At 36.1% G+C, this 24366-nt stretch overlaps 1 protein-coding gene across 5 annotated transcripts in view; it reads left to right on the forward strand.

Annotated features, from left to right (window-relative positions):
- Window positions 1-24366, forward strand: part of LRBA (LPS responsive beige-like anchor protein) — a 725452-nt gene that overhangs the window by 277742 nt on the left and 423344 nt on the right. For all 5 annotated transcript variants that reach the window (XM_034661533.1, XM_034661532.1, XM_034661534.1 and 2 more), the window contains one exon: window positions 23246-23354. In XM_034661533.1, coding sequence (XP_034517424.1) covers window positions 23246-23354 — 109 coding nt within the window. The remainder of the gene's footprint in view (window positions 1-23245; window positions 23355-24366) is intronic.

The following is a 24366-nucleotide window of genomic DNA, read 5'->3' on the forward strand; positions in this document are numbered from 1 at the left end:
GAGGAGCCTGACGTGGGGCTCGATCCCATAACGCAGGGATCACGCCCTGAGCCGAAGGCAGACGCTTAACCGCTGTGCCACCCAGGCGCCCCAAGGTCCCCTACTCTTAACGCATTTTTATCTATATGTCTCTTTATTCTGCTTAAGAGTTGGCTTGTGTATCTTGCTGCTCCCCTGTTGGGGGCATAGATATTTATAATTGTCATATCCACTTGTTGGATACATCCTTTAAGAATAATATAGTATACTTCTGTATCTCTAACTACAGTCTTTTCTTTAAAATCTATTCTGTCCCGGGGCGCCTGGGTGGCTTAGTCGTTAAGCGTGTGCCTTCGGCTCAGGGTGTGATCTGAGAGTCCTGGGATCGAGCCCCACATCGGGCTCCTCCGCTGGGAGCCTGCTTCTTCCTCTCCCACTCCCCATGCCTGTGTTCCCTCTCTCGCTGGCTCTCTCTCTCTCCGTCAAATAAATAAATAAAATCTTTAAAAATAAAATAAAATAAAATAAAATAAAGTAAATAAAATCCCTCTGACATGAGAATTGCTACCCCAGCTTTCTTTTGAGGTCCATTGGCATGAAGAATGGTTTTCCATCCCTTCACTTTCAGTCTGGATGTATCTTTAGGTTCAAGATCAGTCTTTTGTAGATAGCAAATGAATGGGTCATGTCTTTTTATCCTCTCTGCAACCCTGTGGCGTTTTATGGGACCATTTAGGCCATTCACATTGAGAGTGATTATTGAGAGATATGATTTTAATGATGTCATGTTGCCTGTAAAGTCTTTTGTTTCTATAGATTGTAAATTTCTGTTCTGTATCACTCTTGGGGCCTTTTTACTTTTATAGAACCCCCTTAATATCTCCTGTAGGGCTGGTTTCATGGTTACGAATTTGGTCAGTTTCTGCCGATTCTGGAAGATCCTTATCTCTCCATCAATTCTGAATGACAGCCTTGCTGGGTAAAGGATGCTTGGCTGCATGTTTTTCTCGGATAGAGCTTTAAAAATATCCTGCCAACCCTTCCTCTCATTCCAGGTCTGTGTAGACAGGTCTGACATTATTCTGATATTTTTGCCTCTGTACGTGAGAAATTTCTTCGCCTTGGCCGCTTTCAATACTGTATCCTTGGATCTAATATTTGTGAATTGCACTATGATGTGACATGGCGTAGGTTTGTCGTGGTTGAGCTTCGGAGGGGTCCTCTCTGCCTCTTGGACACGAATGCTTGTTTCCTTTGCTAGATTGGGGAAGTTTTGAGCTACAATTTGTTCAAATATCTCTTCTAGATCTCTCTCTTTCTCCACCCCTTTGGACATGCCGATGATTCTGACATTGGATCGTTTCATAGAGTCAGTAATCTCCTGTAATCTACATTCTTGAGATTGGATTTTTTTTGAGCGAAGTTTTGTTTAACTTTCTCTTCTACCATCCCATCCTCCAATTCACTAACTTGTTCTTCTGGCTCATTTACCCTGGCCGTCAGAGCATCTAGTTTTGACTGCATTTGATTCATAGCATTTTTAAGTTCTGCAGTTTCGCTCTCTTTTCTGCCCTTAGAGATTCTATATTCTCGTTAATATTTTCATTAATATTTATTTCAAGTCTACACATCATCTTGACCACTGTTATTCTGAATTCTATTTCTTATAATTTGGTTATATCCATATCCATCAGTTCTGTGGCAGAGGCCATAGACTCATTATCTTTTCTTTCCTGGGGGAGATTTCTTCTTCTCGACATTCTGATGAGGAGACGTTGAGGGGTTGCCCAGAGCCCCAGTTATTGACCAGGACCCAGGCATTGTGCACTTGTTTTATTGGGACCTTAGGGATGTGGGCTTCTTGATTTTTCAGCCTGCCTTCTGGGGGAGGGCCCTGCCGTGCTGATACTCAGGCAACCCTGTTTGAGTAGAGTCTCCCCGTCCCCTGTGAGGGGAGATGGTGATTGGCACAATGTCAGCTGGTATTTCCAGGCTTTTGTTCTCTGGCGGTTTTCCCTGGTGGTTTTCTGTGGCTCTTCTGAGAGAGCAACAGTGGCTGAATCCCATGTTCGGTCTCAGAACAGAGAGATCGTATGCTGCTCTCCACTGACCTCTCTTGGCCTCTTTAACTCTTTCTGTCGGTGCTGCCAAAGCCCTGCAGTGTCCTGGGTCGTGCGCCCTACAACCGGTGTCCCAGCCCTTACTTCCAGGGACTGCAGGTCTCTGTCCTTTGTGTTTCTAACACTGCCAGCCACCCCCCAGTTCTCACACACGCTCCTGAGCTCTCTGTTTCCCTGTGGTTCGCACTCAATCCAGAGTGCCGGTTTTCAGTCTGGTTGCGGAGGGCTCCCAAGCTCTCGGTTTCAGTCTAGTTTGAGTGTGCACTCCGGAGCTCCGGTTTTCAGTCTGGTCACACGCACATTCCCGGGCTCACGGTCTCAGTCTGCTCTCTCTCGGGTGCCGGTCCGCGAGTCCAACCCGCTCGCCAGTGCAGGTGGCTACTGCTTCCCGGCGCCCGACCGTGGCGGCTCCCTCCCCCTTCCGTTTATCTTCCGATATCTGTGCGTGGATTTACAGCTCCCCACTTTGTACCTCAATACTCAGCGCTGGAGATGTTCATTTGTAGAGATCCAGATGTATCTTCCTGCGTCTCAGGCTGATTCCTTGGGTTTTCAGGATGGTCTGGTACATATCCAGCTTGACTCAGAGGGCCAGCTGAAAAAGGGGATCCCTACTCCTCCACCATCTTTTTCATAGTCCTTACTCATTTTTATGTCATTTATAATCATAGGTTTTATAATACCCTATTCAGATTTCTTGCCTGTGCTTGTCTTAATCTGTTTGGATTTGTTAGCCTCCTCTGTTTAGAAACTGTCTTTAATCAGTGCTAAACCTATAGAAAGTACTTAGTCTTTGCCTTTGAATGTCAGAAATAAATCGTGGTAGGAAGAAAACTAACATTCATTAGTGAAATAGTGGAGCTAGTATTTGAAATTTTAATTATATCTTTATTTAGAAAGTAGAATATATTTTAAAGGAACATTTCAGAGATTTATTTTTCTGAATCAGTGGGTTTAGCTTTCCTTTTATAAATGTTCAGTGTATTGAGGTTACTTGAGTTTACATAGCTATGGATAGATTTGTGAAGTAGTTTGCAGTGTTTATCTACTGGACTTAATCCCAGGGGCAGAAAGAATAAGTAATAAGGGTTTTTCTTTTCACTGCAGAGACCAACCCTTTTTTTTTTTTCTTTCCTTATTATGTAAGTCTGACCTACCTTGACCTCATTTATAGCGTTGCCTCTATAAATTTGGTTCTTGATTAATGTTTTATTAGTGTAAATAACATGAAGATCTTACAGACTGAGACTACAACATAAGGTTTATTGGACTTGATGGTTATCATTAGCAAATCAATTACTTAGGTCAGACATAAGTAATTGTTATTTGGTAGAAATGTTTCTCTAAACTTACCTATTTAATTGATAGGGTACTTTCTCTGTAAGTACATTGTTTTTATAGTTTTGAGTTCAATTGTTGATATTTTTTTATGTAAACGGCAATCCATTTTAAACAAATTTATTTCTAGAAATAAAGTAATTAGTAATCATTGGCATAATTAAGTGGTACTTCCTTGACTTTTTTTTTTACCAATATAAAAGAAAATATACATATATATAAAACAAGATTTCAGTTTAAAAAAACATTAACTTTCTACACTTATTGAACAAGAACATTGTTATTCCTGAATCATCCTTTTGTTTATGGATGTTTTATGACATATCATTATCATCATCACTGTCATCTCTATTTACTTTTTTACATGTGCAAGCAATTGCTCTAAAAGAGTCCTGATTTTCCTGAAAGGTACAGGTTTTTTTAAACAGTTTTTAATTCTTTAAAGAATATTAAAGACTTCTTTAGAATGTTTGTGGCACTCTGGTACCACATGAATAGGAAATAGGAAAGTCAGGTATCACCATTTCCTTTGACCTTCTTAATGAAATCTGAGGGTCGTTGTTATACTAAATTCATGTGTGGTAGGTCACATTATTATGTATATTCGGCTTCAGTTGATTTATTTGTGTACTTGATTTTGTTTTATATTACTTTTTCCTTCACCTTAAAAATGTATTTAATTGAAAAGTATATTTAATTACACTGATTCCAAAGAACTATTGCTTAAATTTTAAAATTAAATTCTTTATCAGTGAACCTTGAAAGTCATTTCTCATTTAGATAAAGAAGTTTAGATTTCATATTTTGCCTTTCATTTTATTCCTATTATTCTTAATTTGCTTTGTTGACATCTGAGACTTCTTAAAACTTCAGTATCTCAATATGGGTGGTAATTTTGCCAGCAGAAGTAGATCCAGCTGTTAGGTAGCTTGCTTTCTTCCTGCCAGCCTCCCATCTCTTCAACTAATATTTTTTAGGGCATTTTAAGCTCCCTATGTTGTTATAAGCAGCTGTAGTCACGACAGCTGCTCTTGAGCATTTCAAAGTCTTACAACTTTTGTGTTAGGAGGAACAATGCATTGGATACTGGGAAACAAACTGAGGGGTTCAGAGGGTAGGGGGGTGGGGGATTGGGATAGGCCAGTGGTGGGTATTAAGGAGGACACATATTGCATGGTGCACTGGGTGTTATACACAAATAATGAATCATGGAACATTGCATCAAAAACTGGGGATGGGGCGCCTGGGTGGCACAGCGGTTAAGCGCCTGCCTTCGGCTCAGGGCGTGATCCCGGCGTTATGGGATCGAGCCCCACATCAGGCTCCTCCACTATGAGCCTGCTTCTTCCTCTCCCACTCCCCCTGCTTGTGTTCCCTCTCTCGCTGGCTGTCTCTATCTCTGTCGAAAAAATAAATTAAAAAAAAAAATCTTTAAAAAAACTGGGGATGTACTGTATGGTGACTAATATAACAAAATAAAAATTATTAAAAAAAGAAACTAAAAAACAAAACAAAACAAAAACAAAAACAAAAAAAAACCACAATGCATTGGATAAGTATTAGTCGTCCTGCATATTTGTCCTTGTTTTTGTCCTTATATTCTGAAGTTCTGAAAAATCAGTGCAAATTCCCAATAAATAAATTTTTTATAGCTTAAAATGCAAAGGAAATTCTATGAAGTTTCCGTCTTTCTTGTTACATAATTTCTTAATTTTTCTCTTATATTTTAAAGGAAAAAACAGATAACAGTTTCATTGGCTGATCAAATTTTAGAAGCTTTTGCTAGTAAAAGGAAAAGTAGTAGAGTATAGAACCTGGTTTAAAGGTAGAATATTTGTTAAACATTTTCATATAGTAAAAAATTTTAAAATGAATTCTCATCTTGAATTTTATAATTTGTTAAATATATGAGTAATTTTAAAATGACCTATAATCACAATATTGGGTTTAGTTTCCTAAAAATACACCATGAGAACTTCCATAGCCTTCTACGATTTTTCTCTGAGATCTGCTACTATGACTCTTTTCTTCATCCTTGAAAAGCACAATAAAGTGTAGATTATCCCACATCCTGTTGGGCACATTGCTTAATTATCCTCTGGGGATAGTCAGTATCTGCTTATTACAGCAATAATTCAGGCTTATATCCCAATATGTAAATAGCCCTCATAAAAGACATAATGTTTCTAGTACTGATACACTTGTCTGTCTCTTCAAAATTCAACTGCTTAGATTGCACTTCTGCTTTCTGAGCATTCATTTAGTAGTTCCAGCATTTTCCTTCAGTCTAAATATCATAGATTCTTAATCAATGCCTGTGGAGTACATGAAGAATGAATGAAAGGGAAGGTAAAGAGGAAAAAGGGAGGTATGGAGGGAGAGAGGGTAAAATACATTTTACTCTGATCCCTTTGGGATATATTTTGGGAAGAGACAGAGGTATCTGTTGCACTTAAGTAAACAGTGTGGCTAGGATATAGTCTTTTCTGAAAGATGAAATCTAAATTAAAGTGGAGTTTATCTCTTGGAAACTTTGCAGTTTCTTAAAGGGCCATATGTATGTGAGATGATATGTTTTATAGAAAAACTCAAATATTTTAAACATTTGTTTGGAAGTGATCCTGTTTTAGAAGTAATTGCTTCACATCGAACTTTACTTCGGAATCCGGGGATGTACTGTATGGTGACTAACATAATATAATAAAAAAATCATTTAAAAAAAAAAAGAAGAAGTAATTGCTTCAAAGATATATTGAAAGGTACTTTCATCTCTATTTACTCTAACCCTGGATCTAATAATATAGAAGTTCATATGGGTTGTTTAGAAAGAGGTATGTGCTATTCTTTACTCTTAAAGATTAGACTATTTAAATTAATGTTTATTATTTTGTGAAAATTTAATGACTTATTAAAGAGGATTAGAATTTTCTCCCTTAATTATCATAAACATTTTCCTTCTTCATATGGTCAGATTATTTTCACTTTTAATTTTCCAACTTGATCTCTGTTTTCTATGGTTACTTTTCAGGCTTGTTTTGTTCTGATTGAAAGAAAACAGTGGTGCTGCATTTACGCTGTGTTTTTCACCGTGCTAAAAATGCTAAATTCCAGTAGGTTTTAGGGCTTTAGGTATTGGGCAGTGTAGGATTTGTTGTTTAACCTTTCTCACCAAGGCCAAAGCATGCAACTTCCAGACAAGGGTGGTATGTTTGTGTAGAATTTTTATAGCCATATGCATTTTTAAAACTACAACAGTTTATGTATAAATGGAATCACTGTGTTAAATGAAAATGAATTTAGAAAAAGGGAGACAGATTGGGGTGGGAGAAAAAGGAAAGAAAGCTAAACACTGAGAAGAGTTAATTTATAATAAAATGAAGATAGAAATCGGCTCATTCGGAAAATATTTATGCACATCAGCTATGTGCTGGTCCGTGTTCTGGGTTTTGGGGATTTGACAATGGACAGAATAGACATTCCTGCCCTCATGCAGTGTATTTTAATTAGCATGGGTAGACAATAAAGAAATAAAGTTTATATGTCGGAGGGTGATAAATACTGTAAAATAAAACAGGGAGAGAAAGAATAGATACAGTGTAGGGCAGAGGATGTTGCAGTTTTAAATAAGGTGGTCAGAGTAGAATCTAGAAGGATAAGTTACTATGAAAGGTAAGCAATTGCTACTAGCAGTGAAGAGACAAAGGCAGTTAAAGGAAATGGAAGGTGATAGATATTCTTTAACAGGGAAATCCTAAACTGAGTTTGAAGTGGGGAGTAATCAGAGCTGTTTCCTACATTATTTTGCTTTTTTGCATATATATATATATATATATATATATATAATTTATATATATATATATATATAATATAAATATAAATATCTCCTCGAGAATTAATTCTGTCATAGTCCTAAGAATTACTATCATCTAGAACATGCCAGCTTGCACACTGGTCATTTTGCTTCCATTCTAGCCTTTCTACTACCATGAGTTACTGTTTTAAAATGCTCAACTGGGGGTTGTTTTGCAAAATAAATTTGGAAAAATAGGTTGATATCGGGCTGTGACATTCATGTTAAATTTGAAATTTATATTAAATTACTGAGCTCTTATATTTTCAGGAAGAAATAATTTTATGGAGTTTTTGCTATTTTCATTCCAATAGTAAAATGTATGGCTACATTGTGGTCTCCCTAATAAAAAGGATACTGACTTTTAGAAGTGGGTACCATCTGTGTTAGTTCTAAACTAAAGAAGACCTAGTTTTTTAAAAAATATGTATGAGACCTGTTAAAGAATTTTGAAAACTGTTTAAAAATATTCTTTTGTCACCAGCCTGTTCTTTTTACAGCTTCAGGGTTTTGTATTGTATATTAGACCCTTTGCATCTCTTACTCAGAGTTGTTACTAAGAGCTGTACCTCAGAAAGGAGTAAAGAGATATCAATTTAAAGATCTTTTTGATATTGAATTATTAAATATGCCATGTACGTATGCGTATGTGTGTGAGGGGAGATGTGAGCAAGGAAGCATTTACATGGAGAGTTAGGTAATAATTCTGCAAGGACTGTTAATCAATGTAGATACAGTCTGAAGAGTGAGGTTTAGTAGTTGTCATATTACTCCAGGAAGACTTTGGAAACACTTTTTTTTTTCCCCCCCTGTCAGAAATTGGGTTTGTGACTGTTCTCTGTAGTTAATTCTAAAGAAATCACATTTTTAGAAGAATTGCCAGTTCAGGAGTATTGCTTCCATATTGCTGTTGTGGGGGTGCAGAAAAGTGGTAACTTTGCTATCAGTGGTGAAGATGTTTAGTAGAGAAAATCTGACAGTTTCTGCTAATGGGGGTCACAGAAAGCTCAGGAAACAGAACAGTAATATTGGAAAACTCTTGGTGAAAATGTGTGTATGTGCTTACTCAAGGTCTAGACTAGTATAATCAGATGTGGACAATGGGCTGTAATGTAGTTATGGGAGATGGTTGTCATCATTACTGTTATTTATTGAGCCTCTAGCGTGAATCTTTTCTAGTTGGTCACTTGATAGGGCTGTTTGTTTCCTAAGGCTGACACAAGCATTTTTTTCTCCTTGCACTGTAGGTATAAATTATACATAGTTTTTCTTCTTAATATTAAAATATGTGAATCATTTTGTGCTCTGCATTTAGAGGTTTAATCTACTATACAGTGAACCTAATGTTTTGAGAGTGCTTATTATAATTAAAACTTTATCTCTAATCTTATTGGAAATAATAGTTTGTACAACTATTAGATAAAATTACAGTTGCTAAATGATGTATAATTTGTATATTTAGGAAAATATGCATATAGAGGGAAAAAGAATTGGTCCCTTAGAAAAGCAAAAAGAAAACCCCTATCATTTAGGTATCTTATTACTTTGTCAAGTCATTTTTATTTTTTCCATAATGAAAGGAAAAGTCATATTTGTGTGTCTAAATGGGAGGCCTGTGATTTAAAAGCATTTTGTAAATTGTGAAGGAAAAAAGTGCTTCCTTTCTTGCTTGTAAGTAATATTAAATACCTTATACATATCCTACTCAAATTTCATAATATTAAGGTTAGTAATATTTTGTATGATGCAGTGAAAATGTTGCAAACTTAAAATTCTGATATATTTATGTCTAACCTATAAGCTCTAGAGTTTTGCTTTTAATTACTTAGATAAATTTAGATACTTGAGAATATTTACTTTAAAGCATTGCCACAAACTATCCATTTATCAAATAATGACTGTGTATAGCCTACCTACATAATACCTCTTAGGTGCTATGGTTGATTAAAAAAGAATAATTAAATGATGTGTTTTCTCAATCAGCTGTGGTCTGATAGTGAAAATAAAGGAATAGCAATCAAATAGATTTTTTCTGATATTGTATAGACAGGTATATAGCATATATACATATATATGTAAAATAAACATTAGGTATAAGATTTACAAAAGTAAAAGTCTTTGTAGAAAAGAATTGCAGAATATTACTCAGAGGGTAAGAGGATTGAATTGACTCTTACGGAAATTGAGATTTTGGATATAAAGAAAGGACAAAATAATGGGTTCGAGGGTGGTTTTGGCACTCATTTTCTATCATTTGTTTAGTACATATGTATTTATTGTATCGTACATGCCAGACACTTTTGTGGAGTCTGAGGATAAAGCTGTGAATAAGATTCAACTGTCATGGAGGAGAGGATAAATAATAAACAAGTTAGTGAACAAATAATTCAGATAGTAATAAATGCTTAGAGGAAAACAAAGCAGGATTATGTTATGAGAGTGAAGAGGGGAAAGTTTATCAGGAGGCCCATATATTAAGTGTTTAGAGAAGATTTGTGAGGTAACACTTGATTCGAATGAAGAAAAGTAGCCAGTCTGAGATTTAGTTCATAACATTTTAAGCTGAGGAAATAGCAAAAACAAAGGCCTTGAGGAGGGAATGATGTTTATTATTGAAGCAAAAGGCTGGAGTGGCTGGAGCAAAACTGAGTAAGGGAGAGGGATTTAGAAATGTTAGAAGTATTGAAGTTTCAGATCACATTAGACCCTGTAAGAGGGGTTAAGAAATTTGGGTTTAATCTTGTTTAGTAAGAATACATTGCAGAGTTTTAAGGAGAGGAGTGGCGTGATACAACTCTTTGTTTTGGTTTTGTTTTTTTGATGGTGACATTTAACTTAAGTGTTTTCTTTTCTTTTTTTTTTTTTTAAGATTTTTTATTTATTTATGCGACAGAGACAGAGACAGCCAGCGAGAGAGGGAACACAAGCAGGGGGAGTGGGAGAGGAAGAAGCAGGCTCATAGCGGAGGAGCCTGATATGGGGCTCGATCCCATAACGCCGGGATCACGCCCTGAGCCGAAGGCAGACGCTTAACCGCTTAACCGTGCCACCCAGGCGCCCCGTTAAGTGTTTTCTAATTTTAATTTATTTTTAAGGTAGATTTTACCACCTTAACTATCTTAAAGTGTAAGGTACAGTAGCATTAAGTATATTCACCTTGTTCTGCCACTGTTTCTACCATCGATCTCCAGAACTCATTTTATCTTGCAGAACTGAAACTCTACACCCATTAAGTAACTTCCCATTCCTCCCTCCCCACCAGCCCCTGGCAAACACCAGTGCACTTTCAGTCTCTATGAATTTGAGTACTTTAAGTTCCTTGTATAAGTGGAATCATAGAGCATTTGTCCTTTGGTGTCTGGCTTTATTTGCTAGCATAATGTCTTCAAGATATATCCATGTTGTAGCACATGTCAGAATTTCCTTTTATGGGGCGCCTGGGTGGCACAGCGGTTAAGCGTCTGCCTTCGGCGCAGGGCGTGATCCCGGCGTTATGGGATCGAGCCCCACATCAGGCTCTTCCGCTATGAGCCTACTTCTTCCTCTCCCACTCCCCCTGCTTGTGTTCCCTCTCTCGCTGGCTGTCTCTATCTCTGTCAAATAAATAAATAAAATCTTAAAAAAAAAAAAGAATTTCCTTTTATTTCATTGTATCTATATACCACATTTTATTATTGATTCATCCAGTGGTGTACACTGGTTTGCTTCTGCCTTTTGGTTTTTGTGAGTAATGCTGCTAGTCTCTGCTTTCAGTTCTTCTGACTATAAACCCAGAAGTGGAATTGCTGGATCGTATGATCCATATATGATTATATTTTAATTTTTTTGAAGAATTGCCATACTGCTTACCTTAGTGGGGGCGCAATTTCACATTTCCACCAACAGTGCATAAGAATTTCAATTTCTCCATATCCTTGCTAACATTAATTATTTAATCCTAGGGCTTATTTAAATGGACTTAGGTGCTATTTATTGAAGTGGAAAAAAGTGAGGTAGAGATAGGGAAAGAGGTTTTATTCAGAATGGGTAGGTAGAATCAAGAGTTCTAGTTTGAAAATGTTAAATTTGAAATGCCCATTGGGTATTCATGTGAAGATTTCAGTTGGACAGTTGGTTATATGAGTTGAAAATACAGGGAACCAAGAGAGCAGGGTTTGAGATACAGGAATCAGCATGTAGGTGAGATTTAAGGGTCACAGGATGGATGAGATAATTTGGATAGAGAAAAGGGCACAGAACTGAGCTGTGGGACACAGCAAAATTTAGAGGTAGTACGGAGAAGGAGACAGGAAAGGAGAAAGTGAAGAAGCAGCTAGTAAGTAGGAGGAAAACCAGGAAACTGCTATATCATGTTGAAGAAGATAGAAGAAAATGTTTTAAGAACTGTAAGGTACTTATCACAGGTAACTTACTATTTGCATGTAGTCCTACCTTCCTATGTGAGATGGTAAACTCCTTGTGAACAATTTTATGCATCTTTGTATTCCTCACATTTAATAGCCTAGAATTGCCTGGCATCAATGAGTATTCAAAGAATTTATTTTCTGGACAAGCACTGCTGGACACCATCTATGCCCTGGGGATATAAGGATAAATTATATAGGGTTGGTTCAATCTGGAATGTAAGATAATTGAGATGGTTTCATACGGAATGATATAAGTACCACAAAAGAGGCATGCACACCTTGGTAGAGGTTTAGTTCTGTGAAGGGAAAACAGATGTAAGCTCAGGAAAGGTTTTATATAGTTAGTTGACTTTTGAGTTTTGCTTTGAAGGATTAGTAAAATAGGCAAGATGGAATAAGAAATGAGGTCATTCCTGGCTGAGAGAATAGTAGGAACAGATGCAAAGAGGTGTAAAATACAGGGTGTAATGTTTGAGAAAGCAGTCTTAGAGTATAAAGGAGTAGCAGAAGGGAGGCTGGTTTCTAAGCCATGCAGAGGTATTAGCTCTCTCTTGTAGATCTTGGGAAGGTAGTTAAAACTTTACAAAGTATACTGTGATGATCAGGTTTTCATTTTGGAAAAATAACTTTGGTGAAGCATTGGCTACAATAATAAGACTAATGGAAAGAAGTTTGATTGGTGGCTATTGTAAAAATTGCAGCCACGATATTGAGTGCCTGAGGGGCAGTGGAATATGTTACAAAGAGAAACAGCTTTAAAAAAAAAAAAAGATTTTATCTGAGAGAGAGTGAGCGATCGAGAGAGAGCACAAGCAGGGGGAGCTGCAGGCAGAGGGAGAAGCAGGCTCCCTGCTAAGCAGGAAGTCCGACTCAGGGCTCCATCCCAGCATCCTGAGATCATGACCTGAGCCAAAGGCAGCAGTTTAACCCACTGAGCCACCCAGTCGCCCTCAGAAACAGCTTTTAGAGTTATTGCACAGGTAGAATAGACAGTTGTCTATTGGATGTGAAGGATGATGAAGAAGGAAGAGTCAAATATGATATTTCTAGCTTCAGTAACTGGGTAAAAAGTAGTGATGATGTTAGGGTAGAGAAGGAAAGAATGAATGATCTCTGAATAAGGGTCTCGTTTAATAAAGTATGGTATATTCTATCTACAGAAATTTTTTTAGCTAAAATAAACAGGTTTGTTTAGTATGACTCCTTTAGTGCTAAAAAATATTTTTACAGGGGCGCCTGGGTGGCACAGTGGTTAAGCGTCTGCCTTCGGCTCAGGGCGTGATCCCAGTGTTATGGGATCGAGCCCCACATCAGGCTCTTCCACTATGAGCCTGCTTCTTCCTCTCCCACTCCCCCTGCTTGTGTTCCCTCTCTCGCTGGCTGTCTCTGTCTCTGTCAAGTAAATAAATAAAATGAAAAAAAATTAAAAAAAATATTTTTACAAACAAGCACATAGACATATATATATATATATGCAAATTACTCTGTACTTGTGCAGAGATAACCATGTATGTTTCTATATGTTTAGAAATATGTAGACAAGAACATAAAACCTTAGTGGTGGTGGCTTCTGAGACATGGACAGGAAAGAGGGTCTGGGGACTTTCAGTTGTTGCTTCATTTTTAAAGTGTTGCATGATGTGTTTTTCTTTTTACAACATATATTACTTGTACGCTAAAGCACCAAAACTAAAAAAGAAGACATCATCAAGACAGAACATTGTCTATCTATCCTAGATATTCTATCTATGTACTCTCTCTGTTTCTGTGGTAAGTGTCCATCTTGAAAAATAAACATGAAAGAGTGTTTTGGTATTCTTCAAAATATAGCACTTTTTAAAAATCTCTTCATGACTTTGTTCATATTGTTGTCTGGAATGTCCTTGCCTCTCCTTGTTGCTTTTGCCTTTTATTTAAGGCTCATCTTTATGCTCTCGCTCTCTACTGGTGTGTGTGTGTGTGTGTGTGTGTGTGTGTGTGTGTTTAAGATTTTAATTATTTGAGAGAGAGTATGAGCAGGGGGAGGGGCAGAGAGAGAGGGAGAAGCAGACTCTCCGCTGAGTAGGGAGCCTGAACACAGGGCTCCATCCCAGGACCCTGAGATCATGACTTGAGCTGAAGGCAGATGCTTAACCAACTGAGCCACCCAGGCACCCTATCTATGGGTATTTTTTAAATTTAAATTTTTTTTAAAATTTTGAGGTGTACATAATCATTTTTGCTTCTACTGAACTAGGATAGCATATGTGCTCCTATGTAGTAATTCTTTTATTATCTCTTGCTGCCTGACGAATTACCACAGACATTGCAGTTTATTATTTACTTGTAAATATTTTTTGGAGAGAGAGCACAGTGGCATGGGGTAGGGTGGGGGAGGGGCAGAGGGAGAGGGAGAAAGAAACTCAAATGGACTCCTTGCTGAGTACAGGGCTCCATCTCACCATCCTGAGATCATGACCCAGAGGTAACAACCTGAGCCAGAAGCAAGAGTCGGATGCTTAATTGTGCCATCGAGGTGCCCCTGAAGTTTAAAATAACATATAATTCATCTTATAATTTTTGTGTGTCAGGTGTTTGGGTACAGCTCAACTGGATACTCTACTTAGAATTCCCCACATCTGTAAAGGTGTTGACCAAGCTGTGTTCCTCTCTGGAACTTGGATTCCTCTTCCAAGCTCACATTGTTGTTGGCATAATTTAGTTTCTTTCACTTTTAAGACTGAGGTCTGCATTTTCTTGCTTGCTGTCACTAGCATCCAATCTCAGCTCCTATAGGCTGCCTATAGCACTTTGTCATATGGTCCTCTCACAACGTGGTAGCTTACTTTTTCAAGGATGGCTGGAGAATTTTTCTGGTCTGCTAAAGCAGAGCCTTCTAATGTAACATGTCACAGGAATGACTGTCCCTTTACCTTTCCTGTGTAAAGTAACCTATTTAAGGAATGACTGTCCCATCATTTTTGCTATATTCTGTTTCCTAGAAGCATGTCCCAGATTTTGCCCAGATTAAATTCAGTACGATAGGATAGAAAACCTGCCTTGGAGTTTTTTTTAATCACAGCATATATTAGAGTTTAAAGCTGGAAAGAAACTCAGAGTATTCTCTTCTCCCTAACTAAAATACAAGAAAAGCTTGTCTCTGGTGCTTAGCCTAGTCTTTTTAGCATAGCAGATGTTGCATAGATATGTGATAATGATTCGAAAGACAGAGGGAATTACATAGTAACATGTTCAAGATCAGAAGACATATTCAGTTATAGTGTAGATGAAATGATTAAGGCTTGATTTTTAGGACATCAGCTGTGAAATACAAGAGCACAAATTAAACCTGAAAATATTACAAGGAAATACTGACAATGTTTGCTGATTGATTAGGGGCCATAGGAAGGTAGTAGGGAAGAGGGAGGAGACGAGAGTTAACTTTGAGGTTGCTTGGTTAGGGACTGGGAGGATGGTGTGTCTTTGACTAATCAATTCAATTAATGTTTGAGTGCTGTGAGGCAATATATTGATGTTTCACAATGTGGTTTTTGGTCTCTAGAGAGAAACTAAGAAGCATAAACCAGTATTTCACGTTTATACTCATGAAAGCCCTTGCTTTCTCTATTTGTAGAGTCATAGGAAGTTATTCATTAGCTGATTTTAAACTTTCACTAGGGATTGTTTTTTTATCTGTAATGTCTGAATGTGTGCTGTTTAATAGCATTTGAAAAATACCCTAATGATCTTATCCCAAAATCGTAAGACATTGCATTAACTTCTAAAGTGGCTGGGTTAGAGTTTTGGGATAATGGAGAGGGCCTGACAGATTTAGAATCAAATTATAAATAGTGTGTATGAACTTAATAGAGATATGGAGGGTCACCCTGGTGGCTCAGTTCTTGGTTTTGGCTTAGGTCATGATCTCAGGGTTGTGAGTTCGAGCCCTGAGTCAGACTCTGTGCTAGGCGTGGAGTCTTCTTGAGATTCTCGCTCTCCCTCTCCTTCTGCTTTTCCTCCCACTCATGAACATGTGCTCTCTTTCTCAACAAAACAAAGCAACAACCAAATAGCGTTAGGGAAAAAGTGGTAGAAGAGCAGCAAGCCTTTCTATTTTCTTTAAAGATCTTCTGTTTTTCTTTCTTTTAATTATTCCTTATTGTAAAACTTCAAAGAATAGAGAAATTCAAGGAGGAAAGCATACAGCTCTACTTTCTAAAGCAGGGTCTGGCATTCTTTTTTTTAAAGGGCCATATAGTAAATATTTTAGACCTCGCAGGATATAATAGTCTCTGTCACTGCTACTCAACTTGTTGCAGAGTTATAGATAATAAACAAATGGGCATGGCTTTGTTCCAATAAATTTTATTAACAAAAACCGTTGGCAGGCCAGATTTGGCCAATAGACCCTATTTTGCTGACCTCATTCTAGGTAAATGGCAGGTTGGTGTATCTTCTTTCATATGTTTCCGAAACTCCTATTGTACATAATATTCTTTTAATTTTCTTTTCTCACTTAACAATATTTTGTAGTAATCCTTTTGTTGTCAACTCAGAAGAATCTATCTCATTATAGGTTTGCATGTTTTGGTTCTTTAGTTTTTCACTTTTATAAACAGTGTTTTAGTGAAATTCTTTGTACACACACATATATTTCTGTACTTGTGGGAACACATTCATATGGTAACTTAGGAGAAGTATAATGATTGCTTTGTATCAAAGTCTATGCATTATAATGATGTTTTGATTAAAATATTGCCACCAAGACAAGTACCCCATGAAATGAGGATGGGTTCCGTTATCTGTTTATAGACATGCCATTGTTGATAACTGGTGTTGGGTCTAACTTTTGTAGGTAGACATTGTCTAGTTGCAGTTTGGTCACTTAGGCTATTAAATTAAAAAAATAATCCTAATCCTGCCCAGTCTTTCTTTCCAATTCCTTTTCAAGAAGGAAGTTTAGGGGGCGCCTGGGTGGCACAGCGGTTAAGCGTCTGCCTTTGGCTCAGGGCGTGATTCCGGCGTTATGGGATCGAGCCCCACATCAGGCTCCTCCTGTGAGCCTGCTTCTTCCTCTCCCACTCCCCCTGCTTGTGTTCCCTCTCTCGCTGGCTGTCTCTATCTCTGTCAAATAAATAAATAAATTCTTTAAAAAAAAATAAAATAAAAAAAAAGAAGGAAGTTTAGAAGACCTATACATAGCAAACTTGTTCTAGAAGCATTGCATTTATATGAAATGAATCACTGTGTTAGTATTCATCGTAGGTAAATGGTGTTGTGGAAGTATTCATCAAAATGAGACAGTTGTTCATAAACCCAAGGTATTTTGCTGGGAAGTTAGAACTGTTATCATTACTAAAGTTCCATATGAGTCATTACATGAAGAAGTCTTAAGTAGCACCAAAGGTAAACCAGCTCTTAAACTCTTGCCTTCTAATATCATAGATGAGTTTAAAAAATCTTTATATACAAGATGATTCATATGGTATATATTCTTTTGTACTTTTGCCTAACATTGTTAGTGAAATTAATTTTGTTATGTATAGCATTAGTTGGTTCTTCGGGTACTGCTTAGTATTTTCTTATATGAATATCCTATTTTAAAAAATTCATTTTACTCTTAGTGGGCATTTGAGTAGTTGCTAGTCTTGGCGATTATAAGTAAAGTTGCTATAAACTTTTTCTTCATATATTTTGTGATTATGACAGTCCCTGTTGCTTCATATCCTTGCCAGAATTTGACAGTACCTTTTTTTTAAAATATGTAATTCTGGTGGGATGTAGTATAGCTTATGGTTTTATTTGTATTTCTCTGGTGACTATTAATCTTGAGAACCTTTTCATGGATTTATTTGTCTTTTGGAAATCTTTTGTGACGTGCTTATTTGTGTACTTTGCTCATTTTTAAAAATTTTGATTATTGTCTTTTATTTGTAAGAATTTCTTATATATTTAAGATATAAGTTCCTTGATGACTCTTAAATATTCCGAATGTATTCTTCCTTCTGAAGGTTTGTCTTTTAATTCTCTTAGTGGTGGCTTTCATAAACACAGATCATTAATTTTAAAGAAGCACAGTTTATCGATATTTTTCTTTATGTTGTATTTTGTGTTTTTTAAAAGAAATCTTTAAGTTATTAAAAATACTATCGTATGTGATCTTATGAAAGCTTCTAGAAGTGTTTAGGTCTTGTCTATGATCCATTTGGAATTGATTAGTTTGTTATGACTTGAGATTGAAGTCAAGGTTAATTTTGTTCATATGATTGATTGATCCAAGACCAGTATTGAAAAATCCCATCTTCTTCCTCCTTATTGCAAAAGTACCTTTATCTTAAATCTGGTGAGCTTATATGTATGAGTGTGTTTCTGCATGTTCTCTTCTGGTTCCTCTTTGTTTGCCCCAGTACTACACTGTCTTGATTAATGTATCATTATAATAAGTCCTAATATTTGGTGGTATTAGTCCTCTGTTAAGATTATGATTGTTGTTATCCCTCCTCTTTCCTCCTCCTCTTTCAGAATGTCTCAGCTATTCTTTTTTCTTTACATTTTCATATAACTGTTAGAATCAACTTGTCAAATTCCATAGAGAGACCTGCTAGAATTTTGAATGGAATTTATTATAGCTGTACATCACTTTGTGGAGAATTGATTGAGCCTTTCACTTTTACTTTCATGAACATGGTGTAGTCCTTCTTTAATTTCTTTAAGTGTTCTTTAACTTCTCTCAGCATTCTGTTCCTACATATTTTGATGTTTAATGCTTTTCAAAGTAGTACTTAAAATTATTTCCACTTTTTGGGTAACCATTAAGTAGAGTGTAGTAGATTTTTCTTTTCTTTTTTTTATAATTTTTATTTCGTTATATTAGTCACCATACAGTACATCCCCAGTTTTTGATGCAATGTTCCATGATTCATTATTTGCATGTAACACCCAGTGCATCATGCAATATGTGCCCTCCCTAATACCCATCACCGGCCTATCCCAATCCCCCACCCCTCTCCCCTCTGAAACCCTCAGTTTGTTTCTCAGAGTCCACAGTCTCTCATGGTTCATTCCCCCTTCTGGTTACCCCCCCCTTCATTCTTCCCTTCATTCTCCTACCAATCTTCCTATTTCTTATGTTCCGTAAATGAGTGAAACCATATGATAATTGTCTTTCTCTGCTTGACTTACTTGTCAGTGTAGTAGATTTTTCTGTATTTTGTATATCACTTATAGTGACCTCGATCACTTCAATCTAGTGATCTTTCTAAATTCAATTATTTTTTAATTGTTTACATATTCTTTTGGATTTAAGTTTTTTGAAAGAACCAACTTTCTCTTTATTGATTTTCTAAAGTGCATTTTTATTTCATATTTAATTTCTACTCTGTTTTTCATTTTCAGTATACTGAATTTTCTGTGATCTATTTCTCATTTCTTCAATTGACTGCTTAGGTAATTTATTTTCAGTTTCTTCTTTCTTTATTCACTGTGTAAATTTCTCTCCTTAGATTTAGCAAAATCCCACATGTTTTAATTTGTTGTTTTCATTATCTTTTGGTTCAAAGTATTTTCTAATTTCCATTATCATTCTTCTTTGATGCACAGGTTATTTAGAGGTGTATTCATAATTTTCAAATACTGATGGGAACAAGTGTTATTCCTTACTGCTGTGTCAACAATATTACCAAAATCTGGCCTTAAAGAAACATGCATTTATTATCTCATAGTCTCTGTTGGTTAGGATTCTGGGCATGGCTTGTCTGGCCCCTCTGCTTCAGGTTCTTTTATTAGGCTGTAGGTAAGCTGTTTGTGGGCTGCAGTCTCATTTGATATTTGATTGAGGAAGTATCAGCTTCCAAGTTCATCTGTTGGCAGGATTTAGTTCTTTGTGAGTTGATGGGAGTGAGTCTCAGTTCCTTGCTGGTGGTTGTCTGAAGGCTGTACTCTGCTTCTTGCCAGTGGACTTCTCCATAGGGCAGCTCATAACATGGCAGCTTTCTTTAGCTAAGCTGTCAGGGTGGAGATTGAATAAAGAGAGACTGCTAATAAGATGGAAGTTTGAATCTTATTTAATGTAATAATGGAAATGATATTTCTTCAGTGTTGCTATGTTTTATTGCTTGGAGGCATGCATTAGCTCCTATCTACAGTCTTGGAGAGGATTACATAAGGCTGCAGATACCAGAAGGTTGGGAAATTTGGAAGCCATCCTGGAGTTTCTTTGCACGGAATGTTCTTTTTTTTTTTTTCTCATTTAGTTCTACTGTGTCAGAGAATGTACTGAGTATGATTTCTTGCTTTGAAATTTATTACAGATTTCTTTATGACCCCACATTTTGCCTGTTTTGTATATGATCCATGTTTTCATGATAAGAATATTTTTCTTCACTTAGTGGGTGTAATGTGATATATGTGTCCATTTCATCAGGTTTGTAATCACACTGTTAAAATATGCTATAGCTTTGTATCTTCTGCACCTAGTTGTAAGTCATATTCTTAGGAACATACAAATATAGAATCTCAAAATTCTGAATTTCTATCTTTCTGGATCATTCATCTTATCATTGGAAGTATTTATTTCTTTATCTCTAATTTTGTTTCTTAAAGCCAGATTTTTCTTACATTAATAAAGGTACATTAGTTTTCTTTCACTATTTTTTAAATTGTTTATCTTTTTGAAAAATAACTTTCAACATTTGTGCAACCTTATATTGAAACTGTATTACGCTTAAACAGCACATACTTTTTAAAAAATGTACCAGACAGTAATTGTATCATTAAATCTGTTCACTTTCTATATATACCTGATGTATTTAGATTAAAACTTAATTTTTTATTATCTGTGTCCTTTTTAGTTGCTCCATGATTTGTGTTTCTTTTTTTTTTCCTTCTTTCAAGCTAAATGTTTTTTGTTATTCAGTTTTTTGTTTTTTTTTTTTTTTTCCCTATAGTGTGTTGGTTATACATTATTTTAGATACCTTCTGTGCTTGCCTGGGCATTGAAACATAAATATTAGGGTTGTTAACATCTAAATAAATTGGTTCTTTCACCAGTTCATGGACATGAAAGAACATTACACACTAATTCCTTTTAATTTCTCTTGCTTTGAGTGCTATTTTATATTTTAACATGATGATATTTTTGAATTTTAGAAGTCATTATTATAATTGTCACATTCAGTATTCTTTTAGGTTTACCCATGTTGACTTTTTCTTTTGTTTTCTACCTCCTTGTGTTAAATCAATCTGGTATTCCTCCTCTGAAAAACTCCCTTTAATGTGGGTTGTCTATTGACAATTTCTCTCTTTTGTTTGTCATTAAATGTGCTTATTTTGCTTTTGCCTGAGGAGAAAAAATTTTCTTCTATCCTCTAAGGTTCTTTCGTTGGGGGCCTGTGAATCAAACTGACAAAAGACAGGTTGGCAAGAGAAAAGACATTTTTTTTAAATTCATGGACTTTTAAGAGAATTCATAGAAAAATGTGACTCAAGAAGGAGGTTAAATTTTGAGGCTTTATACCATCTTAATAGGTGAGGGTGAAGTGAGACAGAAGAGAGAAGGGCACTTAGGGAAAACAAATGACTTTAAGGAAAGATAAATGGACCCTTAGGAGAATTGATGGGAGATAAGATAGTTTTGTGACAGTGTCCCTTGAGGCCATTTCCTATCCAGGTACTGACTTTTTTTTTTTTTCTAATAATTTTTTATTATGTTAGTCACCATACAGTATATCCTTAGCAGGTGCTGACTTCTAAGTCTCTAGGTAATAGGAGTCTTTCTTTCCTGGTTGTGAAACTTCGGTGGAGAGGACTTGTGACAGATGAATTCTTTTGGGAGACTCTACTTCTAGGCAGATAAGGGGAGTTCAGAAAAAAGACTCTTCACCGTGGTGTATTTTAGATACTTTCACTTTCATAGTTAAAAGATGTTTTGGGGGTCTATAGGATTCTTAGTTAGCAGCTACTTTTGTTTAGCACTTGATAGAGGTCATTGTTTTCCTACCTGGCTACCATCAGTCTTATTCTTGTTGTTTTGAAGGCATGTAGGTGGCCTTACCTCTTCCATTTTCGCCCTTCCTCTGGCTGTTAAGATTTTTTTTCCTTTGACAGTTTTATTATGATATAATTAGGTGTGGTATTCTTTGATCCTGCTTGGAGTTTGTAGCACTTCAACATATGGCTCAATGGCTTTTCCCCCCAATTTTCAAAAAATATTTCCCATTATCTCTTCAAATATTGCTCTTTTTGAATTGTCTTTTTTCCTTACTCCAGATACACTGATGTTAGACCTTTTTACCACGTTCCGTATGACCGTTATTTATTTGGTTAAGTTTTCATCATTTTTCTTACCATGGTTCTGTTTAGTTGTCATTGACCTTCTCTTCAGTTAAGTACTTCTTTATTTGAGTTTAATAAGCTGGTAAATCTATTCTTAATTTCATATTTGTTTTGCTTAGTAGTTTAACAGTTTCCAATCTCTACTGGAATTCTTTTTATTAGAATCTCTTGTCCTGAACTGTAACTACATTTATTTCAATGTTCAGATGTGAAACTTTACTATCTTGATTGTCCTGTGTTGTCTTCTATTTGGTTTTCATTCCTTCATTGTTGTCTCTTTTTATTCCTCTTAATTGGTGATTGACTTTTAGAAATTTTATTTAAAATTACAGAGGTAAATGTAAGTCTCTAGCTGATGATATCTTTTGATTTCTGATTACCAGTTAGTTTAGGTGCTGATATGTTACTTTAGGACTGAGGTGATTCAAGGCTGGAGTTCTTTCAATCTTTGTGAGTTTGCCTTATTTCCAATTTGCTTGGAATATAGTTCTCCTGTGTTGGTATGTCTATTTCTTTTCTCCTTACCTTGTGAGATTTTGAAATTTTTGTTTAGCTTTTTGGTTCCCTCATAATCTAAGTACAAATCACTATAATGTTGTTTGAGAGTCTGTTTTAGTAGTCTTTGAGGACTGTTCTATACTGTTTCCTAGGATATACTTGGGTTCCTTCTCTAAGCCTGGATAATCTACTAGGATCCCTCCACCTTGACAGCTTATAACATTAAATTTTTGTCTCCCTAGCTCTGTAACACTCTCTCTGTTTAACTTCTCCATTTCCACTTGTGAAAAGTAAATGTTTCAATGAAAAAAGTCATGCTGAATGTCATCTGTGTGCTTTCTTTTCTAGGATCTTGGCTCCTTAAATCGTGGCTGCTTGTAAACTCTCCAGTACCTTAAAAAAGATTAAAACACAAATTTAATCGAGCAGTTTTTGTTGTTTTCATTGGATAGCTAGTTGGATAAAAGCTATTCTGCTGTTGCCAGAAGGATAACTTTTTGCTATTATATCCTTTAATTATTTAGTGTGAAATAATGGCACTTCATTGGGTATGGTGACAGGAGAGTAAGCATCCTTTCCTTCCCCAAATAACAAGATACATTGACTTTGAGCATTGATTAATCATATATGTCGTGTTATTTAATAAAAATAAAAAAAAAGCTTTAAGGCAAAAATAAATAAATAAATAAATAAATAAATAAATAAATATGTGTATTTATTTGACAGTATTCATCTCTTTATAGGTTGCTTAGCCAAACAATGAAGGATCATCTAGTAAGAGTAGCAAATGAAGCTGAATTTATCCTGAGCAGGCAACGAGCAGAAGATATTCACAGACATGCAGAATTTGAGGTAGGTTAAACATATGATTGGTGTGAGGAAATTGCCATTTTTAACGGTAATTGTGGGAAACTGCATAAGTAAAATGGTCTAAGCAAACATGTATCACCAAAAAACTAAATATTAATTTTTGAGAGTCGTAGGGAAGTCTGGGAAGATAGTACAGGTCTCTGTAGCCCTCCGTTCTCATCTCCATTTTATCTACAATTGCTCATGTCAGCTTCTGTGTTTGGTTGACCTAATCTTAACCATGTATGTGGGTTTGGCTCTGGTAGTTTTCCTATAATGTGAGTTAGTGAAGGACTTCTGCCCTCTCAGGGCAAGGCAGAGCTAGTTAACCAGAAATGACAACTGAGCAGAAATGAAAATCACTTTGGTAGAGAAAAGATTTTCCAGCTTCTAGGGAGAAGCTGAAACACAGAGGCATTAAGTTTCTTTACCTTTGAGGTTTGAGACCATGCTAATATTTGTAGCTGAGGAAATGAGGGAGCATACGGCTTTCTTTTTGAGTCCTCACAGGGGGAACAAGTGACAGACTCATCATGGGACCACTGCTTATCTTGGCAGTTGTGCGTGAACATGTGTGATGAATGTGAATTCACAGAGGAAATTAATGGTGCTGTGGGTATATAAATTAGCAAAATTCACACCTAAAGTGAAGTAGAAAATTTGACAAGAACATTTGCTAAGATTTAGAAAAAAAAATTAGAAAGTACCATTGGGGTTCTTTAGAAAATGTCAAAAGATAATTCAAATGTTGCTGATATGCTTCCAGTGCATTAAAAAAGATTCTCCCAGGATATTTTATACAACTGTCACAACATGAAAAAGATACTGGAAAAGTAAACTCTAGAGGACCAATTTCATTTAAGAATATGGGTACAAAATTCTAGGGTATTTACCCCAAAACTTGAACCAACAATTTAACAACACAATGAAAGAATTATATAGTATGTCCACTTAGAATTTACTCATGGAATCCAAAGATGGTTTAATATTAAGATATTTACCTACAAAATAAATT

This window comes from Ailuropoda melanoleuca, chromosome 5, assembly GCF_002007445.2.
Source record: "Ailuropoda melanoleuca isolate Jingjing chromosome 5, ASM200744v2, whole genome shotgun sequence".
Taxonomy (NCBI): Eukaryota; Metazoa; Chordata; class Mammalia; order Carnivora; family Ursidae; genus Ailuropoda; species Ailuropoda melanoleuca.